General features: G+C 39.5%; 2 protein-coding genes across 14 annotated transcripts in view; both read left to right on the forward strand.

The window, feature by feature from the left end:
- The window catches only part of LOC135223054 (spore coat protein SP65-like), a 130,316-nt gene extending 127,957 nt beyond the window's left edge, over positions 1-2,359 (forward strand). The window contains exon 4 of the mRNA XM_064261562.1: positions 2,231-2,359. Coding sequence (XP_064117632.1) covers positions 2,231-2,359 — 129 coding nt within the window. The remainder of the gene's footprint in view (positions 1-2,230) is intronic.
- The window catches only part of LOC135222681 (protein tweety-like), a 241,845-nt gene that overhangs the window by 145,998 nt on the left and 70,981 nt on the right, over positions 1-24,866 (forward strand). For all 13 annotated transcript variants that reach the window (XM_064260849.1, XM_064260857.1, XM_064260847.1 and 10 more), the window contains 6 exons: positions 2,231-2,556; positions 12,084-12,244; positions 13,591-13,702; positions 14,491-14,676; positions 16,728-16,882; positions 17,826-17,898. In XM_064260849.1, coding sequence (XP_064116919.1) covers positions 2,410-2,556; positions 12,084-12,244; positions 13,591-13,702; positions 14,491-14,676; positions 16,728-16,882; positions 17,826-17,898 — 834 coding nt within the window. In that variant the 5' untranslated portion in view covers positions 2,231-2,409. The remainder of the gene's footprint in view (positions 1-2,230; positions 2,557-12,083; positions 12,245-13,590; positions 13,703-14,490; positions 14,677-16,727; positions 16,883-17,825; positions 17,899-24,866) is intronic.

Genomic DNA, 24,866 nt, shown 5'->3' on the forward strand with positions numbered 1-24,866 from the left:
CATTTAGTGTCCTATTAACAAATGTGGTTCTGCCGGCGCAGGTGGGCAATCTTACCTTTACCTCCAAGACTATATTCTAACTTGACGTTCCTCAGAATTCATACATTTTACATATTTTTCTTTGGCGTAAGTTGATCATCTTCTACTTCATTGTCTGGTATTCATATTCTCGCTAAAAGCTGTTTTATAAGACTGATATTCAGAAAGATTATATACATAAATTATTTATTGTTTTTGTATACGTACTACAATTATTGGTATACATATAAAAGAAAAATAGTATAACTTACATACATTTTTTTCGGGATGTTGTTTTAGCATAAAAATCACGCGGAATTGATTGACCTCATAGTAGTGCAATAACAAGAATAAAAAATATTGTTAGAAGAAATCTCATCAAGACAACAAGGAAAACGACTTGAATTTAAGCACACTCGTAAATATTTCATGTATTTCGTAAGTCTAAGAAATATTACTTGAGATAAAGACGGTTGCAGAGAGAGAGAGAGAGAGAGAGAGAGAGAGAGAGAGAGAGAGAGAGAGAGAGAGAGAGAGAGAGAGAGAGATTTTAATGCAATTGAAGTGGAAAAAATATGTTGACCTATTTGTTGCTATTTCTAGGGACTGCTCACAAGGCTATATTAGTTACCACGAGAGATTTGTTCGTTAGCTCGTCCCTCGAATGCTCATTATTTGTTTGTATGGTGTTTTTACGTTGCATGGAACCAGTGGTTGTTATTCAGCAACGGGGCCAACGGCTTTACGTGACTTCCGAACCACGTCGAGAGTGAACTTCTATCACCAGAAATATACATCTCTCTCACGTCAATGCAATGCCCGAGAACCGAACTCGCGGCCATCAAGGTGGCATGCCAGGACCATACCGATTACGCCACTGAGGCGCTGCCTCGAATACCCATGCAAAAGTAAACCTGGGAAATACTCGAATCGTTTTTCTAATTAAGGGTTCTGGAAAGACGTCATCTCGCGTGTCTCGTCACCTGACACACCTGCAGGTGGGATTCAGTCAGTTCAATAAATGGTGCGTAAAACTCACAGTATTAGAATTTAAGTCCTTTCATTTAATCATTTTAATACCCCTTTCATTTTTCCTTCGGTTTTTCCCATTTTGTTTTTCATCCGGATACTCTAGCGTGGTTTTTGTTGGCAAAGGCTTACTGCCTTTCTACTTTAAACAGCGTTTTCTCTTTATGGCTCCAGAACGAGAGAATGGAACTTGTACAATAATTTCTGACAGCCTGCGTTAGAGAGAGAGAGAGAGAGAGAGAGAGAGAGAGAGAGAGAGAGAGAGAGAGGCTGAAACACAAAGAGTCAATATCTCGATCGTGGCACCATTGTCCGGGTCGCGCAGGGAAAGTGAAGAAGAAGAGTGACAAATTTAACCTTTAGTATTATTCTTGCGAACTCAAAGGATATTGACCCTTAAGCGTTTACGTCACAAAGGTCGCTTCCTGCTGGTCTTGGGAGGGATAACTTTTTTTTTTTAATAGAATTTTCTTTCGCAGAGACCTCACTCCTTTTCTTTCAGCCTATTTCAATGGAAAACGAAGTTTTTTTTTTTTTTTTCTTATTGAAGAGTAGGCCTAAAAATATCACTAGTATTATTTCTCAGAGCCTTTATTCCTTCTGCTGTTTGAGAGGGATCGGAAAGACTTGGCAGACGGGAAATTAGCTCGATAAAAAGTGCCAGTATAATAATAATAATAATAAATTTATGAAAGCCAGGTGCAATATACAGTATCTCCAGGTTCAGTCATCATCTCATTAATAATATTGCTTTTGTTCAAACATTTACTAACTGATCAGAAAGGACCATTTTTTTCTAGGGTTTTGTTGCTTCTGCATTCATTTGCTTTTGCAAACCAATTCGCTGAGAATTAATTTTATCAAAAAAAATATTGTCTCCATATTCCAAATGTTGTACGTGATGCTAAATGCCAAAAGTGTGTCCACAGTGGGTTTTATCTGGTATGTCTAGAAACGTCCAGCTACTATTTGGACTTGATACTTTATAGTCTGGATTGATTTTGAAATAGTTACTTGGTACCTATATATCTTGAGGATTTGAGCTTGTGGCTACCTTGCAAGTACATTTGAAAATCTCTCTCTCTCTCTCTCTCTCTCTCTCTCTCTCTCTCATTTATACATATTAGGCATTAGATATTTGCATTAAGCACAACTTAACACTCACAATTACTCCCGTTTCCAGGATGAGTCGCCTTCGGTGGCGGTCGACGCGGGTGTGAACGGTGCGGCGGTGGTGGTGGTGGCAGCAGCAGCAGCAGTAGCAGTAGCAGCTGCCCTAGGTGGTCTTTGGACTACCCCAGAGGAAGAGTAGCGGCAGCGGCTACTCACTGACCAGGGCAAAAGGAATCCATCCCCGCAAACATGGCCACGGAAGGGTACAGCGTGACGTCAGAGGCTGTCCTTCAGCACGTCTTCTGGGTGGACTGGTTCCACAAGGCTCCGCACATCAACCTCACCCTCCACTTCGTGAACGCGACCTTTGACCCTCTGTCGCCTGTCTATCAGGAGGTTGGTGGACCTCTTGTCAGATCCATACCTTTAAAATGGTTTTCGTAGATTTAGATTTTTAAACGTTTCAAGGGACTCTTTGAAAGTCTCCATAAGCGCAGTTGACTAAAGTTTAGTGTGACGATTAGAATCGCAACTTTTAAGAAATTTAACAAAATTCCACAAAAGTACAATTTACTTATTGGTCTGAAGTAAAAAATTTGTTACACAGTTTTATGTCTGTACCATTCACGGATCAGATTAAGCTGGATAAAGGTGGCTAATTTCACCATTGCTTAGTGTAATAAAGGCGGCAAACCTTTAGAATCTAGACGAGAATTATAAGAGAATTTAGTCATTTGCAAATTATATCGATTCTGTTTATAGAAATGAACAAGCAGCCTACATGGCCAAAGCAGGTAATGCTTTTTCTACTAAGTATAGATTTGGAAATGTATATTGTATATAACCGTATGATGTCAGTAAGACTGTTCCATAGATAAATCCAAGAAGATGAAATGTATTTTTCACAATTGCTCCAAAGTAGTCTCCACGGCAGTACCAAAATAACCCTCGACATTTTCTTTTTTTGTTTAGTATCTGCTGTACAATGTTTAAGACACAGCCCAGCTTCAGGTTCTGTAGAAACTAAGAGTATCCATTTATATCACGTAAAAAAAATATAAAGTGATATATCATTAACCCAATGAATTTCGGGAAAGGATAAAAATGGGGTGCAGTTAGAACACTGCTGCTGAAAGCAGAGTCATCTAATTTCAAACTGGGTTTCAGTTTCTCAGAAAAATCTCTGAGCTCGATTTCAACCGAGTTTTACAAAAATTAGGATGATTCAAGTTAATATAGCAAAAGCCTTGACAGTCGTCATGTATGATGGAGGACTAAGGTGACTTTCCTACAAGTAGAAAAGGTCTTTGATTCAAACCAATGTCTCCGTTTAGAAACTCTGGTATACAAAATTCGTTGAACCCCCACATATTCCGAGCTACACTTCTGACACAAATTTGCATCATGTACATGCAAACATTGACCAAAGTTAGCTAGTCATTGTTTCCTTTACTTTTTTCTAAAACTACTGGAAAACACAATTCGAATCTTTACACTTTAAAGTCTGTTTTACTTCTCATTATATTAAATTATTGATTTCGTTTGATACACAAGGCGAACTTTTCAATTTGTATATAAATTTGTGCCCAAAGTGCCGTTGGGAATGCGTGGGTAGTTCAGAAAACTTGTCACCTTTGTACCTCTAGGTAATTAGCCACCTCCGTCCGCCATAAGGGAACATTTCCACGGTTTTTGCAATAGTAATTTGAATAATTCTGGTTTAATATTTTACGTTAAGCATTGGTTAAAACAGAGCAAAGATTATCAGAGATTTTTTATATAGAGAAAGAAACCCAGCTTGAATCAGGCAACTTTGCTTGCAGCAGGTGTGTTTAACTGAATCTCATTTTTATCTTTTCTCGATTTTAATTTGTTGATATATATTTTCATGTTTTTTAAAATATAAATGTATAACTACTTTTAATTTTCACATAACCTGAAGATGGACATACATCCGATACATTGTACAACAGACTAAAAAAAGCTAAAGAATATGTTGAGAGTTGTTTTTGTACTGCAGTTTCTCTCCCAACTTAGATTTCCTTCATCTTGTTCCATACCATTTTGATAGTGGAAATAATGTTGCAATTTTGTACATGAACTTCCCTGCCAGATATATACTTAGCTATAGTCTCGACGTTCCGACAGAATTTCAAATCTCGCGGCACACGCGACAGGTAGGTCAGGTGGTCTACCTTTACCCGCCAGCTGGGTGGCGGGCGTATGAACCAATCTATCTCTCCAGCCAGATTTTTTTTCTGTCGCTGAAGCGATAACAACTGTTGTCGTTTCTTCCGATATCTTCTTCATTTCTCGCTTGCCTGGAGATTGATTTGAACCATTTGGTGACGTATTCGCTCTATGTTGGCTTGGCATACGCTGATTGTGGACCGTTATTGACTTTGCGCTGGATTTTCCTGTAGAATGTCTGATTTTGATTCTGTTTCCAAAACTCCGGTTTTGTTTAGAGTATGTGTGACCGATGGATGTAAGGTGAGGTTACCGAAAGCTGCGGTGGACCCTCACACTTTCTGTGTTAAATGTAGGGGGAATGAATGTTCGTTTAGTAACCCGTGTCAAGAGTGTGAGGTTTTGAACGAAGAGGAATACAAGGCTCTTTCTTCTTATATTAGGAAACTTGAAAGGGATAGGGTACGTAAAGCTTCTTCAAGGAGCTCGAGCAGGTCGAGAATGAGTGAGAATGAAACTAACCTTAATGTAGTTTTAGAACCTTCCTCCCAGGTCTCAGCTCCTGCTCCCCGCACCGAAGCCGTAGATTCGTCTTCGGAGGCGGCGGCCTCAAAAGCTTCCTTGTGTTCTAAGGAAGACAAGAATCTTCGTATGAGGCAAGGTAAGAGTGTCAGTGATGATAAGTGCAGTGTACCCAGTGATGTGGAGGGTGCGTCTGACCGGCTCCTTAGTGCCTCCAGGCCTAGACCTCTTCCAGACTCCCAGTTCCAGTGGAGGAGGAAAGTCGAAAGCCGCAGGAGGGCTAGGGAGAGCCCCCACCGGTCAGGCGTCCCTAGGCAGATCCTGAAGTTCGCTCCCAGGCTGCCTTGGATCGTAAGAAGAAGAATACTCTGCGCCAGTGTTTTTCGTCATCCTCTTCTCCTTCGCCGAAGCGTGGGTGGAGCTCTAAGGAGGCGTCAGCCGTTGAAGTAGGGCTGCGGAGGCTCCCTTCAGTACGTTAGCGTCCAGCCCAGAAGACTTTTTCTGATGTAGCTTCCGTGCAAGCAAAGAAGCCTAGGAGATCCGGTGATCGCCCTCCTTCCTCCCGCGCCTCGCGCTGAGCTTGCTTCGGAAGAAGATCCTGGAGACTCTCCTTCTCGAGTACTAGCGGGCCTACAAGCTCAGATCACAGCCTTGGCGGACTCCTTAGCATCGTAGGATCGCGTAGAAGGAAGGATTCGTCGCTCCCGATCAAGAGATCGAAGCGCGTTTCGTCGGAAGAGCGCTCTCCTTGTAATCGGCGTTCTCCTTCTTTTGAGGATTCTTCTACTCATCGTAACATTTCACGAGAGGAACACCACTCCGCTCGGAGGTGTCGAGACGCCATTCGACGGATAGGCGCTCCTTGGACTATGAAGATAATTTCCTCAAATCGGATTCCTGCCTCGGGTAGACCTCAGCCCCTTCTGTTTCTCCTTCTTCTAGAGTTCGTGCAAGAAGAGAGAGTCGCTCAGGTCATAGAAGACTTGGTTCGTCGTCGCCGTCTCTCTTTCTTCTCCTCGTCTTCTCAGAGAACCCAGGGAATGCCCTTCTGAAAGTAGGCGCACTTCTCCTTCCGACTACTATAGTCGGGCGTCGGATAACGTGACTGGTAGGCGCTCATCGCATGGAGTTCGCTCCTCCCCTGTAAGACATCAAGAGTCTAGTAGGAGCCCTGCTCCTGGTAAGCGTCATTCTTTTAGTAGATGTTCGCCTGGAGAAAGACACCTTGATCCTCGGTTGCTTCGTTCTCCTAGTAGGCGCTCTTCGTTCTCGAGACTCCCTACTCCTCATCGGTCTCCTCTTGCTAGAAGTCAAGAACGCCTCAAGCGCCCTGCTTCTGTTAGGCGCTCGGAGCCTTACAGACGTTCTCCCCCTCGGTAAGGACCAAGATCTCGCCGAACGCCCTGTTCCGTTTAAGCGCTCGGAGCGTAGCAGCCGCTCTCCGCTTCGTAGGCATTCAAGAGCCTCTCGAGCGCCCTGCTCCTGAAAGGCGCCCTATTTTTAGCAACGTTTCGCCGCTTGGTAGGCGCCAGGATTCCACTAAGCGCCCTGTAACCAGATAGGCGCTCGGCGCCTAGTAGCCGCTCCTCCTCACGATCGCGCCAGGATCTTAGCAGGCGCTCTCCCTCTACGTAGTTTTCCCCTAGGGATAGACCCGTGGTCTTTCTAGAGAAAGGAGGTCCTTCCTCTTTTGATGTTAAGAGTTTGTCTGCACTTAGGAAGGAATGCGAGTTTAGACAAGAATTTTCGGATAAGCGTCCGTCTTTTACAACTCGTCGTTCTCCTGTACGCCTCTCTACTTTGGAATCTTCTCCTCATTCAAGACGTTTGTCTCCTTCATCGCACTGTACCCCAGCTAGGAGGAATCATCTAAGGATTCTCATAAGGATAATCAGCCTCGTTCTCTCATCCTCTTTCTCCTCTTCAAGAAGACCAGGAAGCCTCCTGAGGAAGAAACTAATCATCGGCAGCAGTTTTTCTTCGTACAAGAAGCTCACAGAGCTTCTCCTTCAGGGAGTTCGGAGAGTCTTTGAGCCCTACTGCTCCTCCTTCTCCACACTCGTTGTTCTCCACAGCGAAAGCAACGAAAGGATCTTCGTGCTTGAGAATGAAGCCGACTCTTTCTATGAAGAAGCGCTCAAGAGTTTCGGTTCATGGATGCGCACTAAAGAGGAAGCGGGGAAAACAATGTTTGCCTTCCCCTCCGTCGAAGCTTTCAGGAAGGACAGGATTTTGGTATGAGACAGGAGAACCCTTGGGACTGGCCTTCCGTCGTCAGCTGACGCAGATTTTTTCGACACTAGTAGACGCCACTAGAAGATCAGCTTTGAATTCGGCCAGAACAACGTGGGCAATGAATGAAATGGATCACATTCTAAAAGGCATGTTTAGAGTCTTGGAAGTTTTCAACTTTCTCGATTGGTCCCTCGGAGTCCTAGCCAAGAAAACTCAAGGACCGGACACGTTTTCTCCGGAGGATTTGAATTGTGTCTTATCCTGTATGGATAAATCGGTGAGAGATGGGCCAGCGAAATAAGCTTCATTGTTTGGAGCAGGGGGCTCTTGAAGAAAAGATCAGTATTTTGCTCATTTTTAACAAAGTCGGTCTCACATGCTCAGAGATCGTCTTTGCTTTTTGCCCCTCTATCTACACAGCTGTTTCCTAAACACCTGGTTCAGACATTTCGAAGGCTCTCTCTGCCAAAGCTACGCAGGACCTGCTAGCACAGTCTGCAAGGAAACCGCGCCTACCTTCAGACTAAGACAAGAAAAGCTAAGCCGACCTCTCAGGAAACCCTTTCGAGGGGCATCTACCTCTAAATCCTCTTCCGTTCAGAGGTCAGGCAAACCGAAACAGAAGAGGGAGGACTTTTACGAAGTCAATCAAACCTCCCAAGTAAGACTCAAGTCCTTCAGACAACTGTAGGCGCCAGGCTTTTACAGTTTGCAGAAGTCTGGGCCCAGAAGACGGCAGATCCGCCTGGACCCTGTCAATTTTGAGGAAGGGCTATCTAATCCCGTTCTCTTCGAGGCCTCCCTTGACGAATACCCCGAGGGAGTTGACGGCCAGATTACAGGGACCTCATCATGAATCAAGCCCTCCGACTAGCGGTAGATCAGATGCTGGAAAAGGAGGCGATCGAACTAGTGGCAGATCATCTTTCGGCAGGCTTTACAACCGCCTGTTCCTAGTTCCGAAATCCTCAGGGGGATGGAGACCGGTGTTGGATGTAAGCGCCCTGAACTTCTTCGTCGAAAAGAAGAAGTTCACGATGGAGACCACTGCCTCGGTGTTAGCAGCACTCCATCCAGGGACTGGATGGTGTCCTTGGACTTACAGGACGCTTACTTCCACGTACCAATCCATCCTTCCTCGAGGAAGTTTCTAAGATTCATGATGGGGGGAAGAATCTTCCAATTCAGGGCCCTGTGTTTTGGCCTCTCCACGGCCCCCCAAGTCTTTACGGCCATCATGAGGAATGTGGCACAATGGCTTCACCTAGAAGGGGTGAGGATTTCGCTCTATCTCGACGATTGGCTTATAAGGGCCAATTCCAGAGATCGTTGTCTGAAGGACTTGAAGAAAACCCTGGATTTGACTTATTCCTTAGGACTTCTGGTCAATCTACAGAAGTCAAGTCTGATTCCCGCTCAAGAGTGCGTTTATCTGGGGATCCAGATGAACTCTCTGAGTTTTCGGGCTTTTCCGTCACAGGAGAGGATAGCCCGGGGACTCGAAAAAGTAACAACCTTCTTAGGGAAAGAAGTATGCACAGTGAGGGAGTGGATGAGTCTTTGCTGGGGACGCTCTCCTCACTGGAGCAATTTGTTTCCCTAGGAAGGTTGCACCTGAGACCGCTCCAATTCTTTCTTCATCGGAATTGGAGTCGTCCTTCTCAGGATTTGAAGTTCTCCCTGTCAATTTCTCTTCAAATCAAGGAGGAGTTAGCATGGTGGGCGGATCCCGACAAGTTCTCGCAGGGACTGCCGCTTCAATCCCAGAACCCCAGCCTGGTGTTGTTCTCCGATGCGTCGGAAAATTGGTTGGGGGCGACTCTGGGAACCAAAGAGGTGTCAGGAACCTGGGGGGGGGACCAGTCTTCCTGGCAACATCAACAAGAAAGAACCTAATAGCCGTGTGGCTTGCTCTGAAGGAGTTCGAGTCAGATGTGACAGGAGCAGTTGTGCAAATAAACTCGGACAACACCACGGCTCTGGCATACATCAGGAAAACAGGGGGGGACGCATTCCTTCTCTCTGTACGAAACCAGCAAGAGATCTTCTTCTGTGGACAGAAGAAAGGGGGATAAAACTTCTCACCAGATTCGTACAGGGAGAAAGGAATGTAAGGGCAGATCTCCTCAGCAGGAAAGATCAGGTCCTTCCCACAGAGTGGGACTCTGCACCAAGATGTTTGCCAGAGCCTTTGGAAGTTGTGGGGCAGGCCTCTCTTAGACCTGTTTGCAACTTCAAAGAAACAAAAGACTGGATCTGTATTGCTCGCCCATCTCGGATCCAGGAGCAATAGGGATAGACGCTCTCCTACTCGATTGGAAAGGACTCGATGTATACGCGTTTCCCCCTTTCAAGATTCTGGGTGGGGTTGACTTTAAAAAAGTTCGCAGAGTCGATTTCCGCGAGGATGACTTTGATAGCTCCCTTTTGGCCAGCACAAGATTGGTTCACAGAGGTGCTGGAATGGCTAGTGGATTTCCCAAGATCGCTTCCTCTAAGGAGCGATCTACTCAGACAGCCCCACTTCGACAGGTACCACAAAAACCTCCCCGCTCTCAGTCTGACTGGCTTCAGACTGTCCAGAAACTGGTCAGAGCGAAAGGCTTTTCGTCAGCAGCTGCTAAGGCAATCGCTAGAGCGAGGAGGTCTTCCACCTTACGAGTGTACCAATCGAAGTGGGATGTCTTCAGAAGATGGTGCAAGAGGAATAAACGTTTCCTCTCCAGTACCTCTGTGAATCAAATTGCAGACTTCTTTTTTATTCTTAAGACAAGAATGTGGCTTAGTCGTTTCGACGATTAAAGGCTATCGTAGTATGTTGGCGAATGTCTTCAGGCACAGGGGCCTCAACTTATCGAAGATAAGGACCTACAGGACCTTATTAGGTCGTAATACAACGAAATGCAGTATCTAAGACACCTAGCTGGAATTTGGATGTAGTCCTTCAATTCCTTGGGTCCTCTAGGTTTGAACCCCCTAATTCAGCCTCATTCAGAGACCTTACCAGGAAGACACTGTTTTTTGATGGCTCTAGCTTCCGCCAGAAGAGTGAGTGAGCTTCAGGCGATTGATGGTAATGTGGGTTTTAAGGAGGACTCTCTCATTTGCTCTTTCCTTCCTGGTTTTCTTGCAAAGAATGAGAACCCATCAAGTCCATGGCCCAAGAACTTCGAGATTCGTGGGTTATCTTCTTTGGTAGGAGAAGAACCCGAGAGAACTCTTTGCCCAGTGAGAATGGTGAAATACTACCTTAGAAGAAAAGAGCAACTGAAAGCCAACCGAGAGGTCCTGTGGTGTTCAGTAAAAGAGCCTTAACTCTGTCCATTGTCGAAGAACGCATTGTCCTTCTTCTTGAGAAGCCTCATCAAAGAAGCACACGGATCCTGCAGAGAAGAACATCTTAGGCTTCTTAAAGTGAAAGCACACGAAGTAAGAGCCATAGCAACTTCTCTGGCTTTCAACAAGAATATGTCCGTGCGAAATCTGATGGAGACAACATTCTGGAGATGTCAGTCAGTGTTCGCGAACCACTACTTACGTGATGTGAGAATCACTTACGAAAAATGCTTCGCCTTGGGCCCGTACGTATCTGCGGATTCAGTGCTGGGGCATGGAGCTGGAACTCATCCTTGTTTAGTAGTATAAATTTTTCCCCTTGTATTGTTGTTGTTGGTTGCCTTAAAGAGGATGCATGAAGGCATCTCTTTAGGTCGTAATACTAATCTTTAGTAGTTTGGTTAGGTGGTCTGATGAGGTGTTGCTCCTTGCAGTAGTAGTGGTTAGGACCTGTTAAGATAGGAACGAACTCCCTTTAACAGGATCCGACTTGGATTCTACACACAAAGGGATCACATATCCCAGTGGTAGATCCGAGAGTCTTTCAGCATCAGGTCACGTCCTAGCTGTAGCTCTCCAGGCAACGCAGACTCAGAGATAATATCAATGAAGTCTTCTGCCTGAACAGGTAAGAACCAAGGTTATTTATATCCTACAACATCAGTTGTTTTTCTATCTCTCCTTATTACTTTAGCTGTCTCTTACCTCCACCAAGGGTGCCAATCAGCTAAGTATATATCTGGCAGGGAAGTTCATGTACAAAAATGATATTGTTAAACTACAATAAAGTTTTGTACATACTTACCTGGCAGATATATACGTCTAATGGCCCACCCAGCCTCCCCTCAGGAGACAGGTGGAAAAGAGAAAAATCTGGCTGGAGAGATAGATTGGTTCATACGCCGCACCCAGCGGCGGGTAAGGTAGACCACCTGACCTACCTGTCGCGTGTGCCGCGAGATTTGAAATTCTGTCGGAACGTCGGAGACTATAGCTAAGTATATATCTGCCAGGTAAGTATGTACAAAACTTTATTGTAGTTTAACAATATCATATTCTGTAGGGTAAGCATTTTACTGAAGTCAGTTCTGGGCTCTCGTTGTATCTTCAAAAGTTTTGCTCCATGAAAGAGAGAGTGTACTTGAAGTTTACTAGGCATACTACTTAGACATTTATATAAGGTACAACAAATTTAATAAAATTCGAATTACGGCACAATTAGTGTTAAACCTCAGTAGCTATCCAGTTTGACCAAAAACCATATAGGTGCCTATACTCGGTTTTTTTCCATCTGTCCACCCGCCTGTGGTGTTTGTGTATGGTAACACTGCGTCCCGGGCTTTAGATAGTACTTACATTCAGCTTACATTCAACAATAATAACAATATCCTATTTCGAATATTAACGATGTAATTCGCATACAGTAAATTATTAAAACACTTTTCAGTTGCAAATGTACACCCAGATATCCTTTTATTTACCTAAAACTTACACACAGCGTAAATATTTAAAGCCCGGGACGCAGTGTTACCATACGAAAACACCACAGGCGGATGGACAGATGAAAAAAAACAGAGTATAGTTACCTAACCTTATATTGTTTTTACGCTTGTCATCATGCTGTTACTTTTGCTTTCTAGAGTTTAGGCATCATTGGCTCTGTACCTGCTGGGATATTGATCCTTACATTGCTAGTGCTGCTGCTTTATCTTCTGACAAGATGCTGTGACAACCGACCTCGCAAACCAGGCTCTATCACCTGCTTGAAAGTGACTTTGGTCCTCTTTGCCATCATCACATTGTAAGTTCCTCACTGAAGTATCACTTCTATACAATTGCTTTTAGGTTCCACCCTTAATTTTTGCTACTAATCAAGGTTGGATCCTGTTTTCAGTAATAATGAGCATTCTTTATGCATTTTCCAGTGAAAGACAATAATATTGTATTCCCTTTTTGGATATAATGGGACTAAGTTATTTTTCTGTAGTGTCAGCCTTTATGGTTCTGTTTGTAAGTGGGACTTACAAGAAATTTCACACAGGGAATTTTTGGAACATCTGTATGTTACATGGAAAATTAATCAATACTTTAATATATACATTATTAAGTACTATTTAGTATGTTACATGGAAAATTAATCAATACTTTAATATATACATTATTAAGTATTTAGTAACTGCATATCAGCACAGAAAAAAGATTAGTGTATCAAGTAATTTTGTTGAGAAACTATGAAAGAAAAAAGTTAGTTTATGCAAAGACTGGGATTTGGGTTATAAGGTTAACTTTGTCACATTGTATGCTGTTGCTGTAAAGCCAGTAATTTCATCAAAGAAAAATTAGCCTTTATTTTAATGTAAGAATTATAAGGGCTCAATAACTGCAATGAGAAGGGGTGGATACATAGGGGAATTCAGGTTGAAAGAGCACAAATGGAAGAAAATAGTGTTTTGCGCAGAGAAAGGCTACTTGCTTAACAGAATGTATCATATATCTTGAACTCGAGATTAATCAAAGAAAAACAGGAACAATCAGGGTAGAGTATGGATAAAAGGATCATGTAATATATGAAGAAAAGGTTAATGAAGTTGAGTTTTTCAAATACCTAGGAAGAAGAATAAAAGAATAAAAGATAGAGGTTCTTATGCTGACTTAAATTTATCAGTAGAGCACCTTAAGTAGTTGAATAATGTTAATGTAAGAGTTTCTGCTTGCATTTCAAATTAACTAAAGGAACGTATTTCACGGAGCGACACGGCTGAGCCCAGAAATATATTTATTAAGTAACATAATAACTCACACAGTATAGTATATGGTTTTACAGTTTTCTAAAAGGTCTCTAACTGGGACTAAGATTTTCTGGTATTTTCTTTGACTCACAATCATATTGCAATTGCAAGTTCAGGGGAAGGCGGTTTCATATGCAAGGAGTTTTGCTAATTTCATAGTGGTTTAATCAAACTGATTTTGTTAATTTTCTTTCAAAATTTCTGGTATTCGTATTTTATTTATTTTGTATTCATATTTTATTTATGGCATGTGATTTCAATAAATTTACTTATGGGAATTTTTTTATTTGCAAGTTTGCTTCCTTTCTGTGTTTCATTTTTTGTAATAACGACTTTCCATTGTTTTCATATTTTTCAGAGGAGCCCTGGGAGTAAGCATTTGGGGGAACCAGGAAGTACATGAAGGAGTAACTCGTACCACCCTCTCATTGGACAACATTAACAGCATGGTTCATTCACTCAGCAACCAGGTAAAAGAAGCTCTTAGAGCTATTGAGATTTTATTCTAAATTACTGTTATATTGTATATATTTTATTTGTGCCTTTTCTGGAAAAGGTCATTGTAATCAGCATAAATTAATATTAATTTCTCATATATTTCATTGCAATTTATCCTTCCTAAATTAATATTGATTTTTCATAATTAGTCATTCCAATTTGTCCCAGGTTTAAACATACTGCATATTAATGTACACTTAAGTTCATTTCTGTTTGCTGTAGTGGCTACATTGAATATTTACATACACACTAGGCTTTATGTTCATAAATGTTTTTGCATTCCACAGTCAGCGTGTGTCCTACTGTCTGTATCGTAAAATAACACCATAACACTGAAAAATTGAGATTATAGGATGGACTCCTATTGCTAGCAATCACTGGCATAAGGGAAAAAAGCTTTTAAATTAAATTCTTTGTTGGAAAAATGAAAACAGGATAAGTTTTTCATTCTTATGAGCATCATAATAAGATGTAAGGTATATTAATTTAGAATGTAACAGAAATAGTAGCAGTCAAAGTATGCAACTCTGACACCTGTATTCCATTTCATCAGGTTAAAAATGTGGCCTACATTATGAAAGCAGCAAAATTTAGCAGTTATGACACAACACAGACTGCTTATGCATTCATTAGTGATGAAGGTTAAGATGTCAGGGTATGCAAAGAAATTAATGGATTTGATAGTGTCATGGGAATTTTTACTATTTTGTCTTGACAGTATTATCTCACATTTTATTGAAAAGGTTTCTCTTTTTTACAGACTAAACTGTTTGATGAAACAATTCGAAGACATCTGCAACCTCAGCTGAGCATTTTCAAGGAAACTATTCAGCGTGAACATATTGAAAATGCTACAGCTGAAATGTTTATCATGGAAAGCTTGCATTACATGCAAGGAAACATCTCCGAAGTTCTGCTCATAAATGTGGATGACATAAATGCAATGGTAAGTAAAGTTTTATTCAGCATTTCATATTCTTTTCTTTTAATTACAATATAATTGTAATTCTCACATATTACAGCATTTTAATCAATATAATTTCTTCAGTGTAAATAACTGTTACTGTGTTCCATTAGATCTTGTAGGTTTTAATAGTGAAGTAGTATTTAATAAATAAATTGATATGAAACATAATTAGTATATTTATAATAAGTACACTGTAAACTCCACAAAAATGTATTTGTTCCTAAGTACAGACTTTGGAGGATATTGCTATGAACAAAAATAATTGGATATAGGCGTCCCCATAAGTTATGTATTTAAATAATTTTTTTTATGCAAATATTTAAATACATACTACAAAGTTAAAAGAATAAAGAGATGTTAAACATTGAAAGGGTAATGAAAATGGAACTGTGGATTGAAATGTAACAAACTCTCAACATGAGTAAAACATCAGATATCCTAGTTACTAACTGGAAAAAAAATACTTAGTGCCTAAAATTAAAAGAAGCTAAGAAGCCAAACTATATACCAATATCTTTAGATCTCCCAAAAAATTTGGAAACAAATAAGTAAAAAAAAAGTGAAGTCTGCCTTAAATTGGAGAATACTGTACCTGTACAACTTGGCATAGATACAGCCAATTTCCTTTTACAGTGGAGAAAATGCTTCATAAACAAGATTTCAGGATAGGATTACATTTACTGAATTGCTTTTCAAAGTAAAGCTCAGGTGGTTTTTACATATTAAATAATGGGAAATATTCTTTGAAAGATTGCTCCTGCATATTTAATTGGAAAGTAAGTTTTAGAATTACGCACATGCTTATCCAAGATGTGTATGTAGTTTATTTATTAAATAACATTGATAGCACCTGTAGTAGAACACTTTGGGAACTATCCTGTTATTCTCATAACTGACTTGAAGACATTTTTGTGTGTTTACTGAAAGCTGTTGTCTGATCAATTATGTTACATAATGACATATGTTAAATCCAAGGTTATATTTTCTGACATTGCAGTGCATAATGAGCTTGTGAAAATTTTTCTGATAATGACTTTGTAGCTACCACGTGTGTGGTCCTACACACCCACAACCAAAATATCCTTTAGCCAATGAAGATCAACCTGCGAGAGAAACCCTGCAGTCGAGAGAAATACAACTTCTCTCGCACGTCTTTTGTATGTACATCTCCATTGTCATTATTGTCACTATCAATGTATTATTACTATTGTTTGTATTATTATACCAGTTTTTCAACCATGTGTGTATGATCTTCCATCAAATGTTCTGTATCAATTTGTATGTAGCATATGTTTCTGTCTGTGAATCAACGCATGCTTGAATTTAATCCCTTTCTCCACCTTTCAGAGATCGTAACCTACATGGCAGCTCGCGCAAGCTCTTAACCTGTGTGAAAGTTTTGTAAATAAATAAGTGTACTGTAAACTCCAGGGTCACCAGTAATAGGCGAGGTCAAGTAAGATACAGAGTTTACAGCTTACTAATTTATTTACATAACTTTCACACAGGTCAAGAGCTCATGTAAGCCACAATGTAACTTCCAATCTCTTGACAGGTCAAGAAAGGGATTAAATCAAGCATTTGTGTTTGTTCACAGAGAAACATAGTGCATACAAATTGATAGATATATGAACAAAAGACATGAGGAGAAGTCAACTATGTGGTTTCTTTCATTGGTTAGTCATCGTGGAATAAAGGATATTTTGGTTGTAGGTGGGTAGGACAGCATACATGGTCGCTACAGGACTCCCCCACTAAGGAGAGGCTTATGGCTGTAGGTCGGCATCTGAATTTTTAAATTTTAGAATGATATGATTAGCATATTCCAATAATGTTTCAAAGATTCTCACTGTATCTAGTACTGTGTAATTAAAACTTTTGACTTTTTAAAATGCAAAGTATGTGTGCTACAAGGTTCCAAAGGATGCCTAACACATCTCTCACTCTAAAATATTATATTAGGGCTTTAGTTGTCATGATAAATAAAACTTTTTCATTTGGATTTTTAGCAGTTTTGTACTTCTTTACAGATGTCTGGAGCAGAAATGGGAGGAATAGTACGCCTTTTGAAAGTGGGTGAACTTGGCAGATGGGTAGGAACTATAGGACTGACTGGACTTCTAATGATGGTTGTTCTTGTAGTGATGGTTGGAGTAGCCCGTCACTCACGCTGTACATTAATAACGTAAGTCTAACTTGTGCACAAAATCTCTTATTCTGACTGTTCCTGAAAAGTGGACCTTCATTACTGATAATTAAATGAAATGATTAGAATATTGTAGTTATGGAATTAATTCAACATAAGTCATAATATCATGGTATGAAGGTTATGAAGGTTATAGTACTCCAGTGTGTCCTCGACTTACGGCGCCACCGACTTACAGCAATTCAATCTTACAGCGCTTTTTCAGTGCCATTAACAGCTCTTTACATTGCTGTAACTTGATGTTGCATCATGTTACGGCGCTGTAAGTGCTGTTGAGCATCGAGTCATAGTGCAGTGAACGCTATTAAAGCACTGTTAATGGCGAACAACCAACTTATGGCAGAAATCAACTTACAGTATGGCGCTGGAATGGATCCCTGACGTAAGTCGAGGATGCACAGTTTTTCAGTGCTACGTATATGCAAAGACAAGTACTTCATACTTATATTTCGGTATATATTTCATCACCCTTGGGGACTTACCATTCAAATCATTGCTCAATTCATGACTTTGTTTATCCTGCTGAAGGAAAACCAATCACTGATACAGTTGTTTCACTCATGATATGATAAACAACTTTTCTGTTACAGCATTGTTTTATTTTTGAAGATTGTCCTTCAATATTTTCATAATCTTCTTAAGTGAATTATGTTTCATAAATTTTGATTAGTTTGCAAATAAATTACCCTGTGTTGTTTCATTGGTGAATGTTGGGATTTTTTCTTACTAATTCATTAAAGTATGCAAATTAATTATCCCATGTTATTTAATTGATGAATATTGGGATCTTTTTTTTACTTAATTCATTCATGTGTTAGTTAATATTGTTGTTATTGTAATTGCCAATTTAAGTAGTACATATTTCTAGTAATCCCGTTATCGTTCAGTGAAATGTGACTGGTTTGACTTTTTCTTTTATCAGATTTTCAGTCTTGGGACTATTGGCAATGATACTCTGCTGGGGCTTAACATCTATATATCTTGTAACGTCTGTTGTAAGTATATACTTGGACAAAGTTCTTCTTCTATATAAAGAGTGGTTGGTTCTAGCTTACTCTTGCAATTTCCTAATGTAGTGTTAACATCTTTACATGCACTTTTATAAATGTCATATCTTTTGTCATTCTTTGATCATAAAATAACTGTAAGGCCAGAGACCTGTCATGGACCTTGAAACAGTATTAAGATGCAAATGGATCCAATATAACTTATCAATGCAGAGAGTCCCATAGTAAAGTTTGAGTCCAAAGTGCTAAGTACAAAAATTGTTACTCTTAAGTCTTTTCATTGTATATACTTCATAGAGAAGTATATAACATTTCACACATAGTTGCCTATTACATTAAAATTTCATGTAACATTACTTAAATAACAAACTTGATTATCATCTGATTGGTTCATGGTATTTTGTTGACAGTCAAATAAATTTGTATATTATATTTTCTATGTATGGAGTTATGTAGAGTAAATTTTGCCTTATACAGCACAGTACTTTGAGAATCAAATTAAAGATGTAATTACAGTTATTTTTTGCCATTTTCATATTCATAGCAAAAAAAAGTGGCTATAGATAAATTAAATAACTTCCACTTAAAACAATTATAAATGTCTGCAAACAGTTGGGAACACACAAAATTTCATGTTCATTCTTATACTGGTTGAACACCATCCAACACAAAAATATCCAAAAACCCTGAAGTGATGTCAGACTTACCATATTTGCAGTAGTTTGTAAACAAGACAATTCTTCAACTGAGATTTTTGTAACTGACGTCTCCGTTATGACAAAGTGTTGTGTTATGTTTGTGTGTTTACTTGAACCTCATCATTGTTATTACTATATATTTTTTAATGACAACCCATTAATCATAACATGCCTTATTCCATGTAGAACATATTCCAGTTTCATCAGTTCAATTCATAGGAGAATGCGCCCACTCCTGTACCATTTGCCTCTGCCTTTATGCTCACACCATTTGCCTCTGCATTTATGCTCATTCCATTGTGTGACTTGGCAGCATTCTCATCTCAGCAACAATCTTCCAAATTGTTTTGGTGTTAACAACACTTGTGCCAACTTCCTCTCACACTAAGTTTTCCCATTTACCTTTTCTGACTTTTAAACCTTTTCATTATTTTTGCTGTATTTGAAGAGTGTGCATTTTGTGGAGGAATACAGGATGGTTTTTTTTCCTAAAGTAAGTTAATTATTATGACCCCTTTTTTGTGAGTGAATGCTTATTTGATTTTTAACACTGACTGATTGATTGACTGTAAATTATCTTAACCACAGATGCTAGATTTAATGATGCCTTAAAGTTTTCAATTATACAAATTTATAAAATGAAAAAATAAAATTAGATATATATTCAAAATTCTGCGTACATATAATGGAATAAGCTATGAAGATAGGTTAAATGGCACACGATGAACAAAGTACTGCATCATAAAATATACAGTATTATTGTTTAGTCAGAAATAAAAGGACAGTAGACCAGATACTGTATGATCAGTACATACAGAAAGCTAGATTTAGGATCTGCATTTCATCTGAGTAGGAAAGGTGTAGTTCAAGCTCCTATAGTACTTCAGGCTGGCAACTGTCCCTAAAGTTTCCCTATGGTATTGACACTATTGGTGTGCTGGACACACAGCATTGGCAACTTGCTTCACAGTCGGCTGGACAATTGGCTCATCCTAACCTTTTCCCCCTTGGCTCTGATCAAGAACCTGGCAGCCTTTCTAAACCAGTGCTATTGTTGGCTCCTGCTCACAGAGGCATGAATAACAAACACTTCAAGGGAAATTTCAGACCCTTAGAGGAAAAAATTTGGTGTGAGATGTCATAACAATTCTCAAAGGTGCAGCTGTACAGGAATGGCAATTGCCAACAGGGCATCTGGTCTTCACAGAGAAACTTGTTTCCCTCAACAGATTCAGGGTTTGATCTCTCCAACTTCAGCTTTTGTGATCCTGGAGGGCACCATCCATGTTGGACAACTTCCTGGTCCCAGTAACAAAGGAAGTGATAATTGACATTCTCAGGAGAGAGAAGTGGGACCTGAAAGAATGTGTCCTGCTAGCGCTGTGGAACTAAAGCCCTCTTATTCACAGACACGACCGACTAAAGCCAGCAAACTTACACCATTGCCCCTCAAGCAGGTGGTATATGGACAGAAAAGGAGTGTTGAAGGCATATCAACATGTCAGAGCTGCAGCTGGAACTCTACATATTCCCACCCTTCACCCTTCACTACTAAGTAGTACTCATGAATTTCACGGGTTTAAGGAACACTCATTTCGAAATCATCTATCCTGTGGAGGGAGTTATGAAACCTTCCAATTTCCACAGATTCTGTGGTAGATTAGACACAATTTAGCTTCGTATGTGTAGATTAGCCAGCATTCCCTCTGAGAGGGAAGCTTCCCAGAAACAGCAGTGGCTGCTATTGCAATACCTTGCAGATCAATGACAAACTTTATCATGGAAAATGACCAAGGTTTGCAATTGGTGTAGCAACTGGAATGTTTCTGCACTTAATGCCTCTGTTCCTGTAATCAGAATCATATTTCTAAGAATAAAAGGGATATTGTGTTCCCCTCCTCCTTCAGGCAATTCCTGAACAGGGAATGAATAAGACCAAAGGCACGAAGCATACAGTATCTCTCTGGCTCAAGCAAGTCATATCTAGCATTTATGCTAAGGTATCAAAAGAGGATTTGGTACAAATGTGAATCACACCCCACTAGATCCAAGCAATTTATACACCTCAGTGGCATTGAAACGTGGTGTGGTGTCAACATTCTTCTTAAGGTCGTGGATGTGGAAATGCCAATTCATTTTCTCTCAAATTTACCTCAGAGATGTAACACAAATATCTAGCTGCTTTCATTGGGTACTATAGTTGCTTTAGGGCAAATTGTACATAGGGATGGTGTGGGGACTCATAAACACCTGAACCTTTCACTTTCTCTGGCACCTTCAGTGTGTAAGAAGATTCATCAGCCCTGCATTTTAATTACGTACACTCAGGCTTGTGTATTTCGCTTCCTCTGCTGAGTACAAACCATTGCCTTTACTGACCAGGCCACCTCAGACCTTAACTCTTGACAGGGATCTTTCACAGAATGCATCAGCATCCTGGAATGCAGGTCTTCATCTGGGTGATCAGCTCTCTCTCATCCTTCTTCATCATAGACAGCAATGCAAGTATCTTGTGTTAAAAAGGTTGTCATGAACAAGAGATGTTTTAATGTACAAAATAATTTTCATACAAACCTATTATAGTAATCTTTAAGAACATTGCCCTTCTCCAATTCCCTTATTCATTTAATTCCTGAATAGGGCATAACAGATTTAGTTTACAGCACATGCAGTGGCAGGAGGGGTCCTACCAGTTGGGGTAGGTGCATTCTCTTTTGGATAAAATTGGTATATCTGGGATAAGTTCTACAGGGAATAAGGACTAATGATGACTGAGTTTGTATGAAAAACAAGTATTTTTATAAAAAGACATCACTTTTCACTGTAATTCCTTTTGAATGTTATCTTGTTAAGTTATTGTGTATCACTACTTCTCTTTACCATTTACTGTTTATGCTTTCTAAATTTTCCTTGTGGCATATATATGATTAATATAGGAATTATGTCTTCAGAATATTTGCTTACTTCATAAAATTCACTTGATATTTTTACCTCTCTAGGTGTAAAAGTAAACTGTACAGTATTTGGTGCACTGATGACAGGTAAAAATAGTTAATAAAAGTTCCACATTATCCCTCAAGTATATGTTACTATTTAGAATTTGGTAGAGTACATTGGGATTACTGTACATTAAATGGTTGCATAATATGATAACATGTTCATATCAAATACAAACACTTTTATTTGTCATAACAGACAGTTTGGGAAGAAAAGAAATGGTGAATGAGTGTTGAAAATGACAAGAGTAGTAAGGTTGCACATGAGACCTTTACTCCTTTTTTGTGATGCCAGAAGTGGAATACTATATCGTTATTATTTTACCTTTATGCCACGGTTATCATAATTTCTGTCATCAAAATTGAATGTGTGAACATTACCAGATCCCTCATATGACATTTTTTTTTTTTTAAAGCAAATACAGACTATTTTTTTTAGCAAATCAATCTGATCAAATAAAATTCAGTATGATCAAAATCAGAATGGACTTTTGTTTTATTTAATTTTTTAAAAAACTCTGTCTGATCACACTAATCAGGATGGACATGATCTGTAAAGATGGACCGGATAGTGTACTACAGTCTTTGAGGAATACTGCATTAATACAAACATCAATTAGTCTACAGTATATAATTTAGCAATGTATATTGTTATTAATCTGTTCAGCTATAGAAGTCAGTTATTTTAAGGGTACCAGCACAAACCTGTATGCAAGGAAATGACAGAGGTCACTTGGCAAATGATGTTCCATCTCCCACTCTGAAAAGGATTACATTGTCATTTAGACATGCCTTCCTGAGATTATGTATGAAAAGAGAGCTTGGGAAATGGGAGAGCTTGGTTGCAGTAACCAGAAAATGCTAGAAATTATTTTAGCCTTCCCATGGGTGTATGGAAATATTCAGTTGAGACAGGACAGATATTTCCCTTTGTCATCTAGTAATTGGAAAAAATGTTTGACCCAAGGAGTATTATGGTTTGGGTAACCAAATTTGGTGAAGACTGTTTGGTTGATCTGACTATGTTGACTATGTGAAAATATTCATATATAATAAAGTATGTAAGGAAGAGTGATTATGTACTGTATTTGTGGAAATTTTTGTTTATAAAAATTTTGATTTATTTTTTCTTCCAAAGCCGTTTATTAATTACATTGGTAACCATAGTCATTGCAGTACCAGTTTACAAGCATCAATTAATCAGTGGAGAGGGAAGTTCAGGATATTAAGTCCAGATTGATCCTTGAAAATCAACAGGACAGGATTTGGCCAGGAAGCTAGGAATATCAGTGATATCAGTGAGTGGCTACACTACTCTGTAATGAGGAATAATAATAGGAAGGCTGAAGTGACCTTATCCTATTGCTCCCGGCTGTCAGTCCTGTTTTTAAAACTGAATAACATTTTAGTTGGGATAAGAAAAATATCAACATTAGCACTGAAGGAAAAAAGCCGTCAACAGGCTGTGCAAAATTTACTTCCTTCCAGTTACAACCATTACAGAGTTGACTATTCCAGTGGGGATTGGTACATATTGGAAGCCCATATTGTGGACCCAAGTTTATTTGTGAACCTAGTACTGTCATCTGTGATATTTCTTCAGAACTACTAACTAGACATGAAGAAAAGTAGAGTTGGAAGGAAATACTACTGTAGAGGTTCAGGATAAATTGCCAAGATTCGTATACATACTACTGGTATTTGTACTGAAGGGACGTTTAGGAGGGATTTGATTTAATTCATAAATGTTTGGTCTTATGACCTATCACTAGAATTGCTAGGTTATTCAGTACTGTTATGAGAATAGTTTTAAAAACTTCATGTGGTTATCACCATTGTCATTACGAAAGACTGCCTCAGTGGAACTAGAGATATGATGTTGCCTTCTCTCATCTGCACACTTACAATATTCAACAATATGTGCTTAATGAAGATCACACATTGGTGGCTCATCACCCTGCAGTATGATTATGTGGGTCGAGTATGTATGACCTATCCTCATCAACAAAGCCAGTTGAAAGATGGATTCTCTGATATTTTTAAGTTCTCAGAGAAAGATCCTGTTGGTTTTCACAATATGCTAATTCATATCAATAACTGGTAATATACAATTTTATAATCTCTGGTTTCTGCAGCTGGTAGTTCATTACCTCTGATACTCTTATGATACCAATAGGGGATGTCACCCACCACCAAACGAGACCATCTTGTAAACAGGCTGCAACCAGTATAGCCCTCCATGGATCTAAAAAGTAGGTGGATGAAACTGGCTGACAGTTCTCTGGCACCATGACATCAAAGATCATTGATATCAATGTTATTCACAATATATAGATATATATTATATATATTATATATATATATTATATATACCTAGAGATACAATTGTAAAGCTATAAAAGAATGAAACATTATGACATACTTTAAACAAATTTGTATTTTTCATGGCTAATAAACTTGCGGTCTTAACATTAAAATAGATGAATTTACTCCTTTGTCCCATCAGAGTACTGTGTATTTCTCTAAAAAGGACTTAACACCTCAGACCGGGGTGCCGAAAAGTTTTTGTTAGCACAGGTCCGAGTTAAGAAAGAAGTGTCCAAGAAAACCATTTCGTTTTGGCTACGCGAAGTGATTAAGCATGCCTACTCCTCATCATCAGTTCCTACTGCCAATACTGTGCATGCAAGAGCACATGACATTGGAGGTCTAAGTTCCTCCTTGGCATTCAAGCAGAACTTGTCTGTTCATAGGATTTTGAACACTGGTTCTTGGCTTTGCAAAACCACTAACACTTCCTTGTACCTGAGGGACATTGCCCACAGAGCCTTGGACACTTTTTCCTTGGGTCTGGTAGTGGCTGCTCAACAAGTTGTGTAGCTCATCCACTGCCCCTTAGTGGGACAGTTTTGTATCTTGCCTAAGATGATGGTATGAAAGTGAGAAAGATTGAGATGGCTGGTCTCATTTCTTTCCTCCTTTTTCCCTTTCTTCAATGGATCCATCATAAGCTGGAACTGGCCAGATACAGGTGAGTGAAGTAGCCTTACTGTTTGAGTATTTTATATTCTATATGAATATACCTTTCAGTAGCAAACCTTCTCTCTCTCTAGCAAGGGGAGAGAGGAATGATAACAAACCTGTATAGGTGGCTACCTTAGTTTGTTATCTGGACAGATACAGCTCTTTAACTTCCTCCTATGCAATGAATCTCTGCACTGTACTTTAGCCCAGTAGTCTGAATGTTAGATACACATATATC

Source organism: Macrobrachium nipponense, chromosome 8, assembly GCF_015104395.2.
Source record: "Macrobrachium nipponense isolate FS-2020 chromosome 8, ASM1510439v2, whole genome shotgun sequence".
In the NCBI taxonomy this organism is placed as follows: Eukaryota; Metazoa; Arthropoda; class Malacostraca; order Decapoda; family Palaemonidae; genus Macrobrachium; species Macrobrachium nipponense.